At 50.7% G+C, this 16,644-nt stretch overlaps 1 protein-coding gene across 2 annotated transcripts in view; it reads right to left on the reverse strand.

Annotated features, from left to right (window-relative positions):
* The window catches only part of JAKMIP1 (janus kinase and microtubule interacting protein 1), a 147,277-nt gene that overhangs the window by 44,706 nt on the left and 85,927 nt on the right, over positions 1 to 16,644 (reverse strand). For both annotated transcript variants that reach the window (XM_069495869.1, XM_069495870.1), the window contains 5 exons: positions 10,905 to 11,114; positions 6,597 to 6,716; positions 3,328 to 3,474; positions 2,334 to 2,474; positions 632 to 694 (listed from right to left, as the gene is read on the reverse strand). In XM_069495869.1, coding sequence (XP_069351970.1) covers positions 632 to 694; positions 2,334 to 2,474; positions 3,328 to 3,474; positions 6,597 to 6,716; positions 10,905 to 11,114 — 681 coding nt within the window. The remainder of the gene's footprint in view (positions 1 to 631; positions 695 to 2,333; positions 2,475 to 3,327; positions 3,475 to 6,596; positions 6,717 to 10,904; positions 11,115 to 16,644) is intronic.

Genomic DNA, 16,644 nt, shown 5'->3' on the forward strand with positions numbered 1-16,644 from the left:
ACACTTGGTTCAATAAAAAGGTGAGGAGGCCCATGTTTTCGTGGAAGTGAAAAATAGGTTTACAGGTTTAAATGCAAACGATGTCTGTTTTTGTACCTGCTCTGATTTGCTCTTTTACATTCCAGCTTGGTCCCTGTGGGCATTTGTGTTTTACAAGCCCCGCTCTACGTCCTCCCTATCAGGGTTTTCAGACACTATTACTAAGAAATGGGCAAAACTATATTTTCCAAAAAGAACACAGTTCTGCATGATTAAAAAAAGAAACCACAATGCTCCTGGATTTTTTCAGAACAGGATGTTAGATGATATAAATCAAGTCTGAGTGTCCTTTAAATCCTTCAAAAATTCTAAGTATTTATGTTTTTAATTTGGGGTGACTATACCCTGAGGTCTAAATGCAGAATTCATCAGTAAGTTTTGCACGAATAAATTACAATACACAGATCACATCAATGCCATAATTTATGTTGCTTTGAGAGACGGGGGTGGCAGGTTTCTCATCACCAAACACGAGGAGCTGTGTGTGTCTCTGCGTGCGGGGCCCCTCTGCGAGGCCCCTCCCGAGACTGCCCTGCCCCGCAGACCTGGGACACGGCTGCAAGGCGGGGCAGCTGCACCATCGCAGGCTCACCTTGGGCGGCTTCAGGCTTTTCCCTCGATACCTTTTGGAGCAGCGCAACAGCCGTTCTTTCTCCTAGAAGGAAACACAACTGTTGGCATTTCCAGCCAGCCACACGTCTCACCACCCAGCGCAACTGGCTCTCGAAGGGAGCAGCTTACAATGCTGCTGTGCCTCCTCGTCTGCCCCAGGCAAGGGCCGGCCCAGGCTCCAAGAACCCAAGTGGCTGCTTCTCGGTAGTGACAGCTACAGAGCCACAGGCCCAAGGGCCCACATCTACTCAGGCCCAAGGGCCTTCCAGAAGAAGTGCCAAGAACTGCCAGTCCTGTAAAACTCAAGCCCATCTTCTTTTGGGGCTGGAAGCTGTAACAGGCACCAAGCAGGGCCGACTGAACACGTGCTCTGCCGGCCTTGGCAGGCTCTTCCCGCGACAGCCTCAGAGCACGAGGACACCTGCAGCTTTGGATGCAGACGGAGCTGGGGCCAAAGCCCCTGGGCCTCCTGCTGGCCAGGTCACGCCGCTATTTTTCTCATGATCAGTTTGTTCCTTTGCTACATGGGGCTAGAACCCGCCCAGCAGTGTGGCCCCAAGAAAGAAACAAGAGACTGTGGGTGCCTGGTAGCCACTGTCAGCAGAAAGAGCACCTACAGCATTTTGCTCCATAAACCTGGGGAATTTTCCTCTTTCTAATCATGCTTCCTTTTCACTTTGGCAGAGAGGAACATGGTGCTCAGCTACAGCCTACGGTCTGCCCTTCCTGATCTTGGCTGACACCGTTACCTTTATTTTCCCTATCCTTGACTTGGTTTATGATTCCTCTTTTGACTTTATTGTCATTTTATTGAATATGCTTTTTCATCCTAAGCTGCACTGCATCTTTTGTGTAATAGAGCAAAGGTGGACGGACACGTGCGTGGATGGCTGGACGGAGGGTGGAAGAATGAATGGACAGGAAGGTGGAAGGAAGGAGGGAGGGAGGGGGATTTACAGAGGGAGAGAGAGGCAGAGGCAGGCAGAGTGAACACGGCAATTACCATCAAAGCCTTTTCTAGAATTTTGATCTCTGGCTTTTCTCCTCTTCAAAGACCATGCATGGAACCACCGCACACCCCGCTGGGCAAGTAGAACACCCGACTAAAGCTCTGTGCAAGTCTTCCCAGACTGGCGCTAGAGAGCTGTAGAATTCTCCAGATATGACTACCCACCCACTTAAAGCATGCTCACCCCCACCTTAACAGGTGTGCACCCCACGCACACGTCCAGGAAACACACACAGCCTTAGCAAGCCCTTCAAGTTCTAGTCCGGTTACAAGGTTCAGGGTTGCAGGCTCCAGCTCCCAGTCTGTAACTGCTGGGCGGAAGAAGGATCAGAGCCTTCTCAGAGACAGATCATGCCCGCTCTGTAAGGGCCAGGAGACTCACTCTTAAAACTGAGGCTGCTGCTTAACCACTGCAAACCACAGAGAAGATTTGAGAAAAAGAGTAGCTATGGAAACCGTCCCAGGTACCAGTGACCTCATTTAAGGGAAGTCGAGGCTGCCTTATGGCAGAAGGAGGCAGGAATGTGTACGTCAGGGTGACCCAGCGAGTCCCAAAGGCAGCACTGCCTGACTCTGGCCTAGTTCAGCAGTACTGCCCCGAGCCCTGACATCTGTTCCTGACACCCGTGTGACACGCGGCTGAGATGAGTCACGCCAGCCGAGCCACACGTACCAGCGAGAGGTCGTCAATGACGTGCTGCTGCTCCAGCACCTGCAGCCTCAGGAACTCGATCTCCTGCTCGTCCCTCGTCAGGCTGAGGTCGTTCAAGGAGGTGTGCCGCTTCAGAGACGCCTGCGCCGAAAGCTTCTCCTTCTGCAGCCAGAGGGAGAGAGAGCACTGCAGGGTGACCTTCCACAGTGCTTATCAGGGACGGCAGTGGGCTGGGGGCTCGGGTGTGGGATGGAAGGACGATGGGGGGAGGGAGGGGATGACAGCCACCAGCCCCAGCTGGAGGAGTGGTCGGGGCTGACTGTGCACATTGCTGAGAGGAAGGGATGGGCAGGGTAGGGGGCAGAAGATGACTCTGAAAGCTGGGAGGGGAAGGCAGGGAGGGGAGGGCTCCACGGAACAGTGATTACGCATGTGCACACCTGCACCTGCTACGGCACAGAGCAGGGCGTGGCTCTCAGCCCCTCGGTCTTCTCAGCTGTGAAGCGGGGGTTATTAATACTACTCTGAACAATTACCCTGGAACATTCTAGAAACCATCAACTACAAGACACCTGCCCCGACCACAAAGACCGATCATCCTCATTGGAGATTAAAAGTCCCTTATGCAAAGCATCCACGCAATAAATGCCATTGGTTTCACACACTGGGCGCCCACTGTGAGCTCTGCTTTCTCTGAGGACTTTGTGTGCCATCATTTCACCCCGTAGATAATCCTGCAATGTTGATGTTTTCATTCCCACTTTACAGATGAAGAAACAGAGAGAACGAGAGATGTGTTTAGGGACACAGCTGCCTCCCTCCAGGCACAGATGCCCACAGCGCAGAACGTTCTAGAGCAGTGGAGAGGAGGGAGAGGGGTCTGTGGACCAGCACTGCCTGAGGCTTCCTGGGGGGCGGTGGGGGTGGGCCTTGGAGCGTGTGGACCAGGAGGGTCAGGGCCGGCGACCACAGACAGAGACAGAGTGCCAGGGCCGGCCCAGGGCCGACGGCTCACCATTTCCACGTTTTCCCTCGTCAGGTTCTTGATCTTCTCCTCCATCCTCTGGATGCTCTGCAGCAAATCCTCGTTCTTCTTGTTCATTCGCTTGTTCTTCTCCACCAGGGGCTTCAGCTGGACCTCGGTCTCACGAGAGCGTTTCAGCTGGGATTGGAAAAGGACACAGAGAGTCAGACAATATGGAGACCCAAAGGCAGGCCAGGGCCAAACCATGGAGTCGCGCACAGAGTCAACCCCAGCCTCCTCGGGACCAGAGGTCCCCTGTGAGGACCACAAACACCGAAAGAGCACACACGCCAGCTGCCAAGCACAGCGTCTCACCCGAGCCCCGCGGGGCCTGGGTGAGGTTCGAGGAGAAGGGTGCAGCCGAAGGGGGAGGCACAGATCAGGCTCAGGTGGCCCTGTTGGCAGGCGGCCTGCGCTGTCTACTGTCCCATTCTCCTTTCCCTCAGGGCATCACCCCGGAGGTCACAGATCACACGCAGAAAGACCAGTCCAGCTACCTAATTCCTCCTGCCTCCCACTCCCCCACCTACCAACTCAGCAGGCAGCTCCACGCCCTGACAGCACATCAGCCCTGGGCCCCGACACGGTGCCAGGCTCAGTGCTGGGAGCACGGAGGGCACCATGGCGCCCGCCAGCCCTGAAAGGACTTGCCCAGTCTTCTGTGATCAGCCACGTGTCCTTTCCATACAATCAGTGTCTGGGAACCCCTCTGCACCAGGCCCTGTGTTGGGCACTGGGTCACGGGACAACAGGACAGGGCTGTCCATCCAAGCAGATGGGGACGAGGGCCAGGATAGGCCACGGAGGTAACACCAGGGGAGAAGGGAACCACGTGCCCACACGTTCACAGACTCCACGCCGTCCAGCGGGACCACCGACTGGGGGTGACAGGGAGAGAAGGGAGGGCGTGGGCCAGCCTGAGCTGGTGGGGTAGGTGGCAGAGCTGCGTCATTTGGTCCCCATCCCCAGCCCTGGGGGCTTTGAAGCAGAAGAATTCTGTGGGCAGGTCTGCCTTCTAGAACAATTTATTGCCTGTACTGATGTGTGGAGGCCAGATCAGCAAGACAGAGACTGATGAGAAACCACAGTGGTGGGGGACGAGGAGGAGGAACCCGGGGACCTGCACAATTAGAGGCACTCGTGCCTTTTCCTTCTGAGGACAGTGTCCTTGGAGACACATTCATTTTCTAGCTGCACGACCATGGGCAAGTTCCTGGCCTCAGTTTCCTCATCTATAAATGAGGATAATGACAGCTGCCGCCTCCTAGGCTTGCGGTGAGAATCGAGTGCAAGTGGGAGTCCTCGCAGGGCTGTTTTAATGGACAGGAACTAGGAACAACTTAAGTGCCCATCAGTGTCACAACCGCCGCCCAGCAGCACAGGCTGCCACCAGCCCGAAACAGCACTGACCCCTCCCCACACTCTCTCTCATTTCACTCTCACCACGACCCCAGGAGGGGAACCGTCCCCAAACCCATTTCATAGACAAAGAACCAAGCCCAAAGAGATGAGGCAATGTGCTCAAAGTCACAAAGAAAGTGCTAGAACCAAGAATCAAACACAAAGGACTGACTCTGGAGTCTCCAGGCTATAAAAGTCAAGGTAAGATATTCTGATGGTATCCGCTGAAACATAAAATGTACCATGTGACTCCAGCATTCTACTAGAAATTACCCCACAGAAATAAAAGTTCAAGTTAGTAAAGACAGGTAGTGTCTTCCATGTCTCACTGTTGTAACAGCAAAGAAATCTGAAGGAACCTAAATATCCCCAGGAGCGGAATGGCTGAACGGGGGACAGCCACACTGCAGGACGCCGCAGCCTTTGAGAAGACAAAGGCGGGTCTCCAAGCATCACTTCGCAGGGAGGGCTGCATCGGCGGGGAGTGCTGTGACTGAATCGGGTGCAAAAAGCACGTAGAACAATGCAAAGGGGAAAAACCATTTTATAACCATGAGATAAAACAAAAAGTCTCCTGGTGGATGTCGATATGTTTACAGAAGCATTGAAAACATGTAAGAACCACCCAAACTAACAGGATTATCTCATGATTTTATGACTGCGCCCAGGTGCAATGGCTCAAGTCTTGGAATCCCAGCACTTTGGGAGGCTACGGCAGGAGGAGTTCAAGACTGGCCCGGGCAACATAATAAGACCCTGTCTCTACAAAAAAAAAAATTTTTTAAACTTAGCTGGGCACAGTGGCACAATATAGTCCTTGCTACTTGGGAGGCTGAGGCAGGAGGATCACTTTAGCCCAGGAGTTCGAGGCTGCAGTGAGCTATGATAGCACCACTGTACTCCAGCCTGGGTGACAGAGCGAGACCCTGTCTCTGCAAAAAAACAAGACTGAAGTGCTGGCAAACTTACCAATTCCTACTTTTAACTACTTCAGTGTAGTCTGAACTGTTGCTAGCAGCCTGTGTTTTCCCTAATCCTCTCAGCAAGCTATTTTGCAGTTCATGAGTATTTAAATAAAAAGTGGAGACATAATATTACACGTACAGGCTGATAAAGCCATATAAAATATGCCTTTAAAAATACTGGAAGGAAATGAACTTATTTTGATCCTATCAAAACTATGAAGAGGTGATACTTATTTACACTTTTCAGTACCCATTTTTTCAAATATTCATGAAATTGCTATTTTTATTGGCGATCTTTTTTAACCAGAAATCCGTGTTCATTATTTTTAAAATTAGATGTGTATCAAGTTTTATGCAAAAGAAAGTAAACAGATAAGCAAAAATGAAAATTATCCATAATCATGCCACCTAGAAGAACAACTTCCAACATCCAGGATGATGACAGTGTATTTTTGTTCTATAACTGCTTTTATCATTTAATTTACTGTGAACGAATTTCCATGTCAATTAAATATGGTCTACGTCATCAATCTTAAAGACTGCATAAAATTCACTGTATAAATATTCCACAGTTACTCTGACCGATACTTTAGTATTCAACAATTGGGTTTTTTGTCTTTGGTTTTTGGCTGCTATTGTAAACAACATTGCAATGAACATCCTTTCCACACTCCTCACTGAAATTCTACAGTTGTTTGATAACCATAAAGTCCTGCAGAAACAAAGGGCAGTAACAGATTTCTTCAATAAGCTTGTGCGAGATTTTCAATCAAAAAGAAATAAGAAGGCAAGCACAGAAAACCAGAGGCCTCTGCATTAACGTTCTGTTGAAGGCATGCTTTGTGGGCCCTGCCTTGCGTCTACAAGGCACCATCTGTCTGGGGCGCTGATTACCAGTTCATTCCTCTCATCTGCCAAGAGGGTATTTCTGTCTTCCAGCTTCCGTATCACCGAATTCAGTTCAGCAATTTTTAGTTGAAATCGCCTTACATCTCGCTCATCCATATGTTGATCCTAAAAAAAGGCAAGATAAAAATGTACTTTGAAGAAGCTGAAATGATTCAAAGCACTCCATAGAGCCTTCCAGAAAAGTCACATGATGGCAAAACAGGTGAGATCTTTATTAAGGGGACCGTATGCCACACAGCAAGGAGGGGAACACTCCAAGCCCCGCTGCACAGTGGCGGGAAGACTTCATCTCAGAGGCACTGACACTTCAGACCCTTCGGTGGCTCCCTGGGGACCTTGCGTTGAGCTCTGCCCACCCTGCGTCTCTTACAAAGGCCCATCACACACCACTCACGGTTCCCAGGACGTGCTAACACATTCCTGCAGGACAGGGACCCTGGGTTGGTCTTGCTCAACACTGAAATGCTGGCACCTAATACAGTGTCCAGCACATACAATTCGTAACAGACACTCAAATACCAAATGAATGAATGAATACATTCTGCTTCAGCCTCCTCTGTGTCTTTATCAAGTACTACGAACTGAAACTAAAGTCCTAAGCCCTCTGTAACTTAATGGACCCCTCTCAGCCAAGAAGACCCTAGAAATACCTTAAAACTGAGTTCCCAGCCATGACGGGAAGAGAGAGATAAAGCACAATTACAAGCATATGATTTCCCTTCATGAATATTCATGACTCCTATAGCTTGTTAAATGTGTACATTTGACTACCCCACTCAGTATAAAATCCTACTCCCTTTTGTCTCTTCTTTGAAGCGCATGTGCCTGGCTTCTGGCTGGGGCTCAGCCTTCCAACCTGTTGGAATGGCCACCCAGTGGGTTGCTACCCTTAATGAGAAATAAAGCTCTCCTTTTTCCAGAGTAGAAACCTCGCTAATATTTTTTTTTTAGTTAACAAACGGCAACCACGAAGGGACCCAGGGAGACCCCAGTTTCCCCCAGCACGACTGGAGGTCAACGCACTGTCTGTGTGAGCCCACTGATAGCTCACTGTCTCCCTGACCTCGGTGGGAGAAACTCAGGTAAGCTCTCCTGGATCCAAGATCTCCCACTTTTAAGACAAAGATCTCAGAGACTTTATTTCTCTCTACCCCTTCCCTTCATTCCTCCCCAGCTCCAAGTCCCTCCATTCCAGAGCCAGGAGGGCAATGTCCTTTGAGCCCTCTGCTTAGGAGGGGCTACTCCATGTTCCCTGGTTCCCTCCATTTCCAACCCTGAGGGAATGTTCTGCAGGTCCTGGTTTGGGGAGGAACTAGTTAGATGCAGCTGGTCCGTAGGGTTTATGAAGACCCTCATGTTCCAGCACTTGGGGAGGACATACTCATAGAGGTAAGTACAATTACAAAAACTCACATTCTAAGAAAATGGTCTCTGATCCACTGTCATCAGAGACATTAGTCACTAACATGCTTAAAAAAAAAAAAAATTTTTATACATGTTTGAAATTTAACCTAAAATGACTTAAAGCTTTGCCAGCCACAATAAAATCTTAAGAGATCCCTAAATTACCTGCGTGTTCAATTAAAACAAAGAGGCTATCAAACCTCCCAGAATAATGAAGAAAATGCTATAACTGGTATTTCAAGTTTTCCAGATGGGATTGAGCCTCCCTTAAAGAGGGTGATTTAAAATTAAAAGAGACAAAAAAAAAATGGAACATGCAAAATATTTAGAGTCGACTCTTTCCTTTTTCCTTACCTCTCCTTCCACCTCTGCTCCTAAACAATTGTTCTTTCTTCTCAACTAGTTTAAAAAAAATTGCTCCAAATGTTGGCCTTTGTTTTTTTCCCTTCTGTCTAAAAATTCCTCTATGATATTTGCTCCTGGAATGGAACACAGTTGCCTCGTTATCACAATTTGTTTCTTTTTCTCTCACTCTATCTATCTCTAACAAACTCTAACCCAAATTTCTCCCAAACTATCAGTTTGGCTTTTAATATGTGAAACTTTTAGCTTCAAAATAGACTAAAGGGATTAAACATGTTTGGCCCCAATGTATATTTCTTTAACATATTTTAAAAATGACTGCCGCAAAACGGCCTTTTATGAAAAAAAAAAAGAATTTAAGAATTTCTACCTCTAAAAATCTGAAAAGTAACATCTGCCATCTAGTCTCTCTGAGAACTATTGCCTGCAGAGCTTCGTTTATGTAAGGAGACCACCTTTGCTAACTAGTCAAGAATTTCTCTCTCTCTCTCTCCTCTCTCTCTCCCCCCCAAAACCTGTTTTTCTGCTTTCAAGCCTTAAAGGACCTTTAATTTCCTATCTCCTTCCACCTATGAGTGGCACATGAGACTTTTTGTATTACAAAGGGCTCAGACATATTAAACAATATGTATTGTTTTACTTGTTCCATTCTTTTTTTTTTTTTTTTTTTTTTGAGACAGAGTCTCACTCTGTTGCCCAGGCTAGAGTGAGTGCCGTGGCGTCAGCCTAGCTCACAGCAACCTCAAACTCCTGAGCTCAAGGGATCCTCCTGTCTCAGCCTCCCGAGTAGCTGGGACTACAGGCATGCACCACCATGCCCGGCTAATTTTTTCTATATATATTTTTAGCTGTCCATATAATTTCTTTCTATTTTTAGTAGAGATGGGGTCTCGCTCTTGCTCAGGCTGGTCTCGAACTCCTGAGCTCAAACGATCCGCCCACCTCGGCCTCCCAGAGTGCTAGGATTACAAACTTGTTCCATTCTTAATGACAAACTTGTATTTTTAGTTTTGAGCCTCTAGATTCTGGTGTCCTTTTGTTTTTAAGTTTTTTATTATTTGTCCGAAGTTTGGACTAAATTCTGGTTAATTCTTGACCACTAAAGAAAAATAACCAGTTATAATTTTCCTTATGACATTTTTATTTGACTCCCTAATGGAATAGGTTCCTTTTTCCAATTTGATACCCAAATTCTTCTGCTTCTTCAATTGTCAAATTATCAGTGCTACTTAGCTCTCATTTCACTTCCAAGAAAACGAGAGTCACGGCATCCTGGAGACCAGACACGATTCAGTGAAGACTACAGATCTTTCCCGCCTGAAACCCATCGGGCCTGATTCGTTTCCAGCCCAGCGCCCTGTCACTCCACAGACAGACCGTCCCCCCAGGCCCAGGGACTCTCGAGGAACAGGGAGGTACGTGAGACTGTGAGGGGCCAATTTAAGGAAAAGAATGGTCTTAACAAAATACTTATGCTTATATAACTAGTAAGTCTGTACCTAAAACCTAGACTAAAATAACTCGATACTTACAGATAAGTTCCTTTTATAACCATGTTTCTGGCTTTTGATTTTCAATTATATTGCTTAAAATGCTTTAAGGCATTAATGAGTGCCTGTCTACTCCTAGTCCTGTCTGGCCCAAAACGTTTAATTGGCTGTAAGCTTATAAACCTCTCCTGGGCCTAGACAGATCCAGGGCAAACAGCCTCCCAACCATCTACGATGGGACAAAATACACTTTGGCCACCGCTACTGCTCCTGGCACATCTTGGCCAAAGCGGGGGATTGTGAACCAAAAATAAAATCCTAAGCCCTCTGCTAACTGAATGGACCCCTCTCAGCCAAGGAGACCCCAGAGATATCTTAAAACTGAGTTCCCAGCCATGATGGGAAGGGAGAGAGAAACACAGTTACATGTACGTGATTTCCCTTCATGAATATTCATGACTCCTCCTATAGCTTATTGACTATGTACATTTGACTGCCACTCTCAGTATAAAATCCTTTTCCCTTTTGTCTCTTCTCTGAAGTACTTGTGTCTGGTTTCTGGCCTGGCTCCGCTTCCCAACCTGTTGGACCAGCTGCCCAGCAGGTTGCTACCCTTGATGAGAAATAAAGTGTAAACTTCATTAATATCTTTTTAGTTAACAGTACCAAGCTATTGCCCTTGCCCTTGCACTCGCCTTGGCCCTACTCATCTTGCAGGACTCTGACTTCCAACCACTTCCTGTCATGAGAGGGGCCCTGTCTGCGCTCCCCTGGGTACCCTGCTCTGACGTCTCCGTTTCTGTCTTCTCAGAAGCTCGAGGGCACAGCAGGCAGAGGCAGCGAGTTCTGCGCCCCTGTGTTCTCAGCGCCAAGCGCTGAGCCTGGCACATAGTGACAGTCAGGAAACGGGGAAAGGACAAGAGACAGGAGAGAGGAGGGCATGGACAGCAGACAGACGGGCGGAAGAGGGGACGCCGGGCAGGCGAGGAGCCAGAGGAGGGAGGAAGGACGGCTGGCTGTGTGCCCCTGCCCTCACCTGTGCGCCCATGAGCTCCGCCATGTCCCCGATCCCAGGTGGCAGCTCCCTCTTGGGGCTGCTGTGGTGCCGCTCAGCCTCCTTGACCTGAACCAGCTGCTCGTCCAAAGCCTCTTTCTGCAGAAGCAGCTTCTGGGTCTGCCCGGCCTGCACGCCAAGTTCCTTCTCCAAGGCCAGAATCACCCGGTCTTTCCCTTTGATCTCATCCATCTGAAAAAGAGAAGAAGCCGCCACCAATCACAGGGGCTCGTGACCAGGGAAATTCCTCCCCTGCTCCAGGCCTTGGGCCCAGGAAGAGGTCAAAGCAGCTCCCTCGCCCTGGCCAGCTGATAAGAGCAAAGCTGGGACGCAGAGTAACTCAGCCCGAGGCCCAGGCACCACTCCCCTCCAGGGACAGAGTTTGGACATCTGGCCCTGACTCTGGTGTTGAAATCCGATCCTGGTGTTGGAGGTGAGAGGTGCTTGGGTCACCGTGGGTCCTTCATGAATGGCTGGGCACCCTCCCCAAGGAGTGAGTTCTCTGTTAGTTACTGGGAGATCTCATTGTTACAAAGAGCCTGGCACCTCCTGCCCTCGCTCTTGCTCCTTCTCTCAGCACGCGGTGCCAGCCCTCCTTCGCCTTCCGCTTTGATTAGAAGTTCCCTGAGGCCTCACCAGGAGCAGATGCCAGCACCATGCTGTTTCTATATGTGAGTCAAATAAACCTCTTTTCCTTACAAACTACCCAGCCTCAGGCATTCCTTTATGGTAACACCGAATGGACTAAGACATCCCCTCAGGGCAGAGGAGCCGGCCACAGGTTCAAGCATCTATATATTCACCCAACACTTACACTGACATTTATCTGTGCTCATGCCTCTCTCACCTTAATGAAATAAAATAAAATAAATGAAATAAATGAAATAAAATAAATAAAACCTCCATCTGCCCTGGCCTCCCCGCCTGTTCCCTCCCAGCTCAGTGTCCTTGCAGAGTCAGCTGTTCTCCCCCAAGCCCTGTCTCCCCCAGGTCACCCACCCTTTCCTGTCTGGTCACAGCCCCACTCTACCGCCCAGACAGCTCCTGCAAGGCTGCCCGTGTTCCTGGCCACACTCCCACGGGGCAGCTTTCTGTCCCCACCCTCAACTCCTCTCCGGCACCTGATCCTGCCCTTCCCCTCTGTGACCTTCCCTGCTACCTCTCCCTGTCCACGGTGACTTCTCAGTTTCTATCTTCTTTACAGACCGCCATTAAACCCGGAGTTTCCAACGTTTGGGTCTCTTCTCACCCTGCGTCCTTTCCCTGGGCAGCCGCGTCTCCCCCGTGGCATTTCCCTCACCATATGCAACTGAATACAAATGTGCACCCCCAGGCCTGGCTTCTCTCTGGGCTCCGAGTCACAGAACCAACGGGTTGCTTGGCACCTCCTGCTGATCTCGAAGGGAACTCAGACTCTCCCCATACAAACTTGAACTTAATCCCCAGCTCACCCCCAGCGCAGTCTTTTCTAGCCTTCCCTGGGAATGTCAGAGAGGGGACACAGCCTGAACACAAGGTGACACCAAGGAAGCAACACCAAGAGAAGTGTACAGAGGAGGCTTCGGCCCCAGGTCATCCACTTGGACTTTTTCTGGATGCCCCGGTAAGGGCACTGCACAGGGTTGAATGGTATCCCCCAAGTCCATGACCTTCCTGGAACTTCAGAATGTGACTTTATCTGGAGCTAGGGTCAGTGCAGATGCAATTAGTTAAGATAAAGTCGCACTGGAATAGGCTGGGCCCTTATGACTGGTGTCCTTCTAAGAGGAGAAGCCACACACAGACAGGAAAGGCTACGTGAAGATGGAGGCAGAGATTGGAATGCTGCAGCCACAAGCCAGGAACATCAAGGTTTGCCAGCAACCCCAGAAGCTGGAAGGGGCAAGGAAAGATCCTCCTCGAGAGCCTTAGGAGGAAGCATGGCCATACGTACTCCTTGATATAAATCTTCTGGCTTTCAGAACTGTAAGAGAATAAATTTCTGTCATTTTAAGCCACAAAATTTGTGGTCACTTGTTAAGGCAGCCATAGGAAACTAAGACAAATGCTCTTGTCAGTCAGTACTACTAGAGTGTGTTACATTTAAGTTGATTAAAATCTCAAACTCTTGGTCCTAAATCCTGCTGCTCGAATTCAGACACAGATGGCCACGGCCGAGAACGCTGGTTAAGAGCCTGTTCTGGCGGAAGACAGGAGTGAGGGAAGCGTCCCCCCCTCGCTTGCTGTGTGACCTTGGGCAGGCTGGGCCACCTCCCCGACACTTACAAGACTTCAGAACCAGCCCTGTCCGACTGCAAGGGGGCTGTGACCGACGACGGGGAGCGCAGCACGGTGCCCGGCACGCTGGGCGCATCCCGCGTGTCAGCTGCCCCCATCAGTGCCTTCAGCCCCTCGGTAACACGAGCCTGTCTTACTTCAAAAGCAGACCACTAAAAACTGATTTTAAAAAATCAGTGAGATTAGAAAAGGAGGGAATTGTTACCCCCAAATTCCAGACTGGGAAGTCTTCCTGCCAAGTGCTTCAGTGTCACAGTTCTGATGTGGAATTTCTGTCACTTGCAATCAAAGAATTCTAGTTGACACAGTTCAGAAAGAACAACAAACCTGACATGGCTCCCACTTCCCTCTTACGTGCTAGCCGTGAACCAGGTACTAATTTGTATCAGTACTTAGGAGCTCTCTGAGGCACCTTCTGTGGAAGACAAAAGGATGCTCTCCACCCGCCACCCAGCACACTCGGGCCCAGCAGGTGCCAGTGCACTTTCTCTGCAAGCAGCCACGGGATGTGCCCACTGTGCCCCCGGGGGGTGACCCACCGCCCACCTGCTCTGGCCAAACCCCAAGTGCCCAGAGTAGCGCAAACTCCGGAAGGTAGGAGCACCACCTCGCTGTCAGGAAGAATCCTTAAAGACGCTGAAAACACTGTTGCCAATGTCATGCCACCCCAGAAGCAGTAAGAACGTTTGACGAAGGAGTTCATTAATTTAAACCCCTCAGGCATGCTTCCGTTCATTCAGCAGGTACTGAGCCGAGCCACCAACAGGTGCTGGGAAACAGATCGGGTTCCCTGCCCTGGGGGCTTCCATACTGGAGGGAGAGGCAGACAATAAATGCAATAAATAAGCAAATACTGGAGGAGCTTCCAGCATGATTACCGCTAGGAGGGAAGAAAGGCGAATTAAAGCGAAGGCAGCCAGCAGCAGCAGCCGGGGGTGTTGCAAGTTAACAGCCTGCTCAGCCAGGGCGGGGGGGTTCGAGGCTGTCCCCCTCAGCACCCAGCTCTGCCTCCCACCAGTCCCCCGGAGAAAGCAGCACCACGGCAAGCACGGCATCTCCGGGACCCCACATTCCCAACCTAGGAGAGCACCGTTATCCTGGTAAAGGAGAGCAGAGGGCTCACACCCCAACCGCCATGGAAAAGGTGCCTAGAGAGTATTCTCGACGAGCAGACGTGGCATCCACAATGCAGAATACATTCTGGAGCCAACGCCATCTAGACGGTTCTATTTTCCCAGCGAGAGTCCAAAGGTTCCCGAGGTTAAGAGACTGGCCAAGCTCACACAGCTAATGCCGGGCACTCTCAAGATGTGCTGACTTCACGTCCGGCTCCCAAGTTGAGCTCTTAGTGATCCTCGCCCCCAAGCCCCCAGCACCCCGACAAAGTGGTGAATCACTGACACGGAGCTTCCCGAGCTTCCGGAACTGCTCACCAGGTGTGCAGGACATTCCTCAGTTCCCTCCCAGCACACACTTCCCCTTCTCCCACATTCTCAGTGTCAGCATGTGGCTTAGGAGAGGGACAGCACTGAAACTGGTCCACATTCCAGGGCAGTCACTGACTGCCTCATGCCACCTGCATCCCCTGTCCCTAAAAGTCACCGACCCGGGGATGGACATGCGACCCAATCAGAGCCAATGGCCTGAAGAGGGCCTCTAGGACCCTCCTGCTTTTCCTTAGGAGCTGGGAAACTCTGGGCTGTGCGGTGTAAGGATGTGGGGTCTGGTCTACGGCCATACCACCCCGATCGCATCTGATCTCAGACGCTAAGCTAAGCAGGGCCGGGCCTGGTTAGTACTTGGACGGGAGGATGTGGGGTCTGGCACTGTGGTGGCACCTCACCAGCACAGCGTGAGCACCCGCAGCCTGAGAACAACGCAGCACAAGGCAGGGCAGAGCCTGACACACCCGGATCCTGGGTGACATCACTAGTGGCCCTGGAGCAGTCCCTGCAGCTAACCCTACAGCTTCACAGTTACAAGAGCCGACACTCTCCTGGTTTAAGCTGGTTTGAGGTGCAATTTTTGTCACTTGCAACCAAAAAAATCCTAATTGACAGAGAGTTTGGGAAAAAACAACAAACTTAATGATGGCTATCACTTCTCTCTTACATGCTAGTGCGAGCTAGGTATGATTTGTACTTAAGAGACACTCTCTCACTCAGTCTCCAAAAGACCGTCAAGGCAGACCCCATGGATCCCGTGTTACACACAAGCCTGAGGTGCGGTGAGGGCAGAGTGCCCATGCTCTAGCCAGCAGAACACAGACCCAAACTGAGGTCGGCCTCTCCAAGCCCTCACTGGCCCCTCTACCCCATGGAAACAGAGTCTGGTCCCTCCTTGGCAGTCGGGTCCCCCAAGACGTGCATCTCAGTGGAAACCACCGCTCAGCCAGCTGCCAACAAGCCCCCCGATGTGTGAACAATTTGGTGAGCTCCACTTCACCACAAAGTGTGGGGGATCAAAGACTGAAGCAGAGGCCACGACCCCAACATCCATTCTCACTCTCCTCCTTGGTACCCGTAGTGGGGTGAACAATGCCCCCCAAAATTCATGTTGACCCAGAAAGTCACAATGTGACCTTGGAAATAAGGCCTTTGCAGACATAATGAAGATGTCAATTAGGACGATTAGGGTGGGCCCTAAATCCACTGACCCGTGTCCTTAAAAGAAGAGGGCAAGATACAGACGTCCTGGGAAGAAAGCCACGTGCAGAACGGAGACTGGAGTGATGCCGCCGAGAGCCACGGAAGGCCAAGGACTGCCGGCCACCACCAGAACTGGAAGACGCCAGGAAGGACCCGGCCCTGGAGCCTTCAGAGGGAGCACGGCGCCGCTGACACTGGACTGCGGGCGTCCAGCCTCCAGAACCGTGACAGAGTGCGTTTCCCTTGCTGTAAGCCACCCAGTCCATGGTAATCTGTCCCACGGCTGCCCTGGGACAGTAACAGAGCAGCGCCCGGGGATCCGTTAGGCGCTGCAGGGCACGCAGCGCGAGAGCTACGTTTCCCAGCCCCTCTATAGCCGCGTTCTGGCCAAAGAGCAGGGCTGTGTGCAACCTCCTAAAAGAAAAGCATTCTCAGATGAAGACCCTACGCTCTTCTTCCCCTGTCCGCCCACTGCCAACCTGGGACAAAGGTGTGGTGTCTGGAGCTCCATGGGGATGAGGGGCCACATCCCAGAGCCCCCGAGGGGACAGCTGGGAGAGGCCTGTGTCCCTCACAACTCTGTGCAGCCCCCAGAACTTGACTGCAACCTCCAGACTCCAGGAGAGACAGAACTAAGACTTCCAAGCCCAGCCCCTGTGTATTTGGGAGTCTCCATGGCACACAGCCAGACCTGGTCCTAACTGATCTAAGGAACGAGCCCAGAAACCAGAGTGTCTGTCGCCACTCCACGTTGACCACAACCACCTTTTCTTCTTGCCTTCCTTAGGAGGCATCCT

This window comes from Eulemur rufifrons, chromosome 20, assembly GCF_041146395.1.
Source record: "Eulemur rufifrons isolate Redbay chromosome 20, OSU_ERuf_1, whole genome shotgun sequence".
Taxonomy (NCBI): Eukaryota; Metazoa; Chordata; class Mammalia; order Primates; family Lemuridae; genus Eulemur; species Eulemur rufifrons.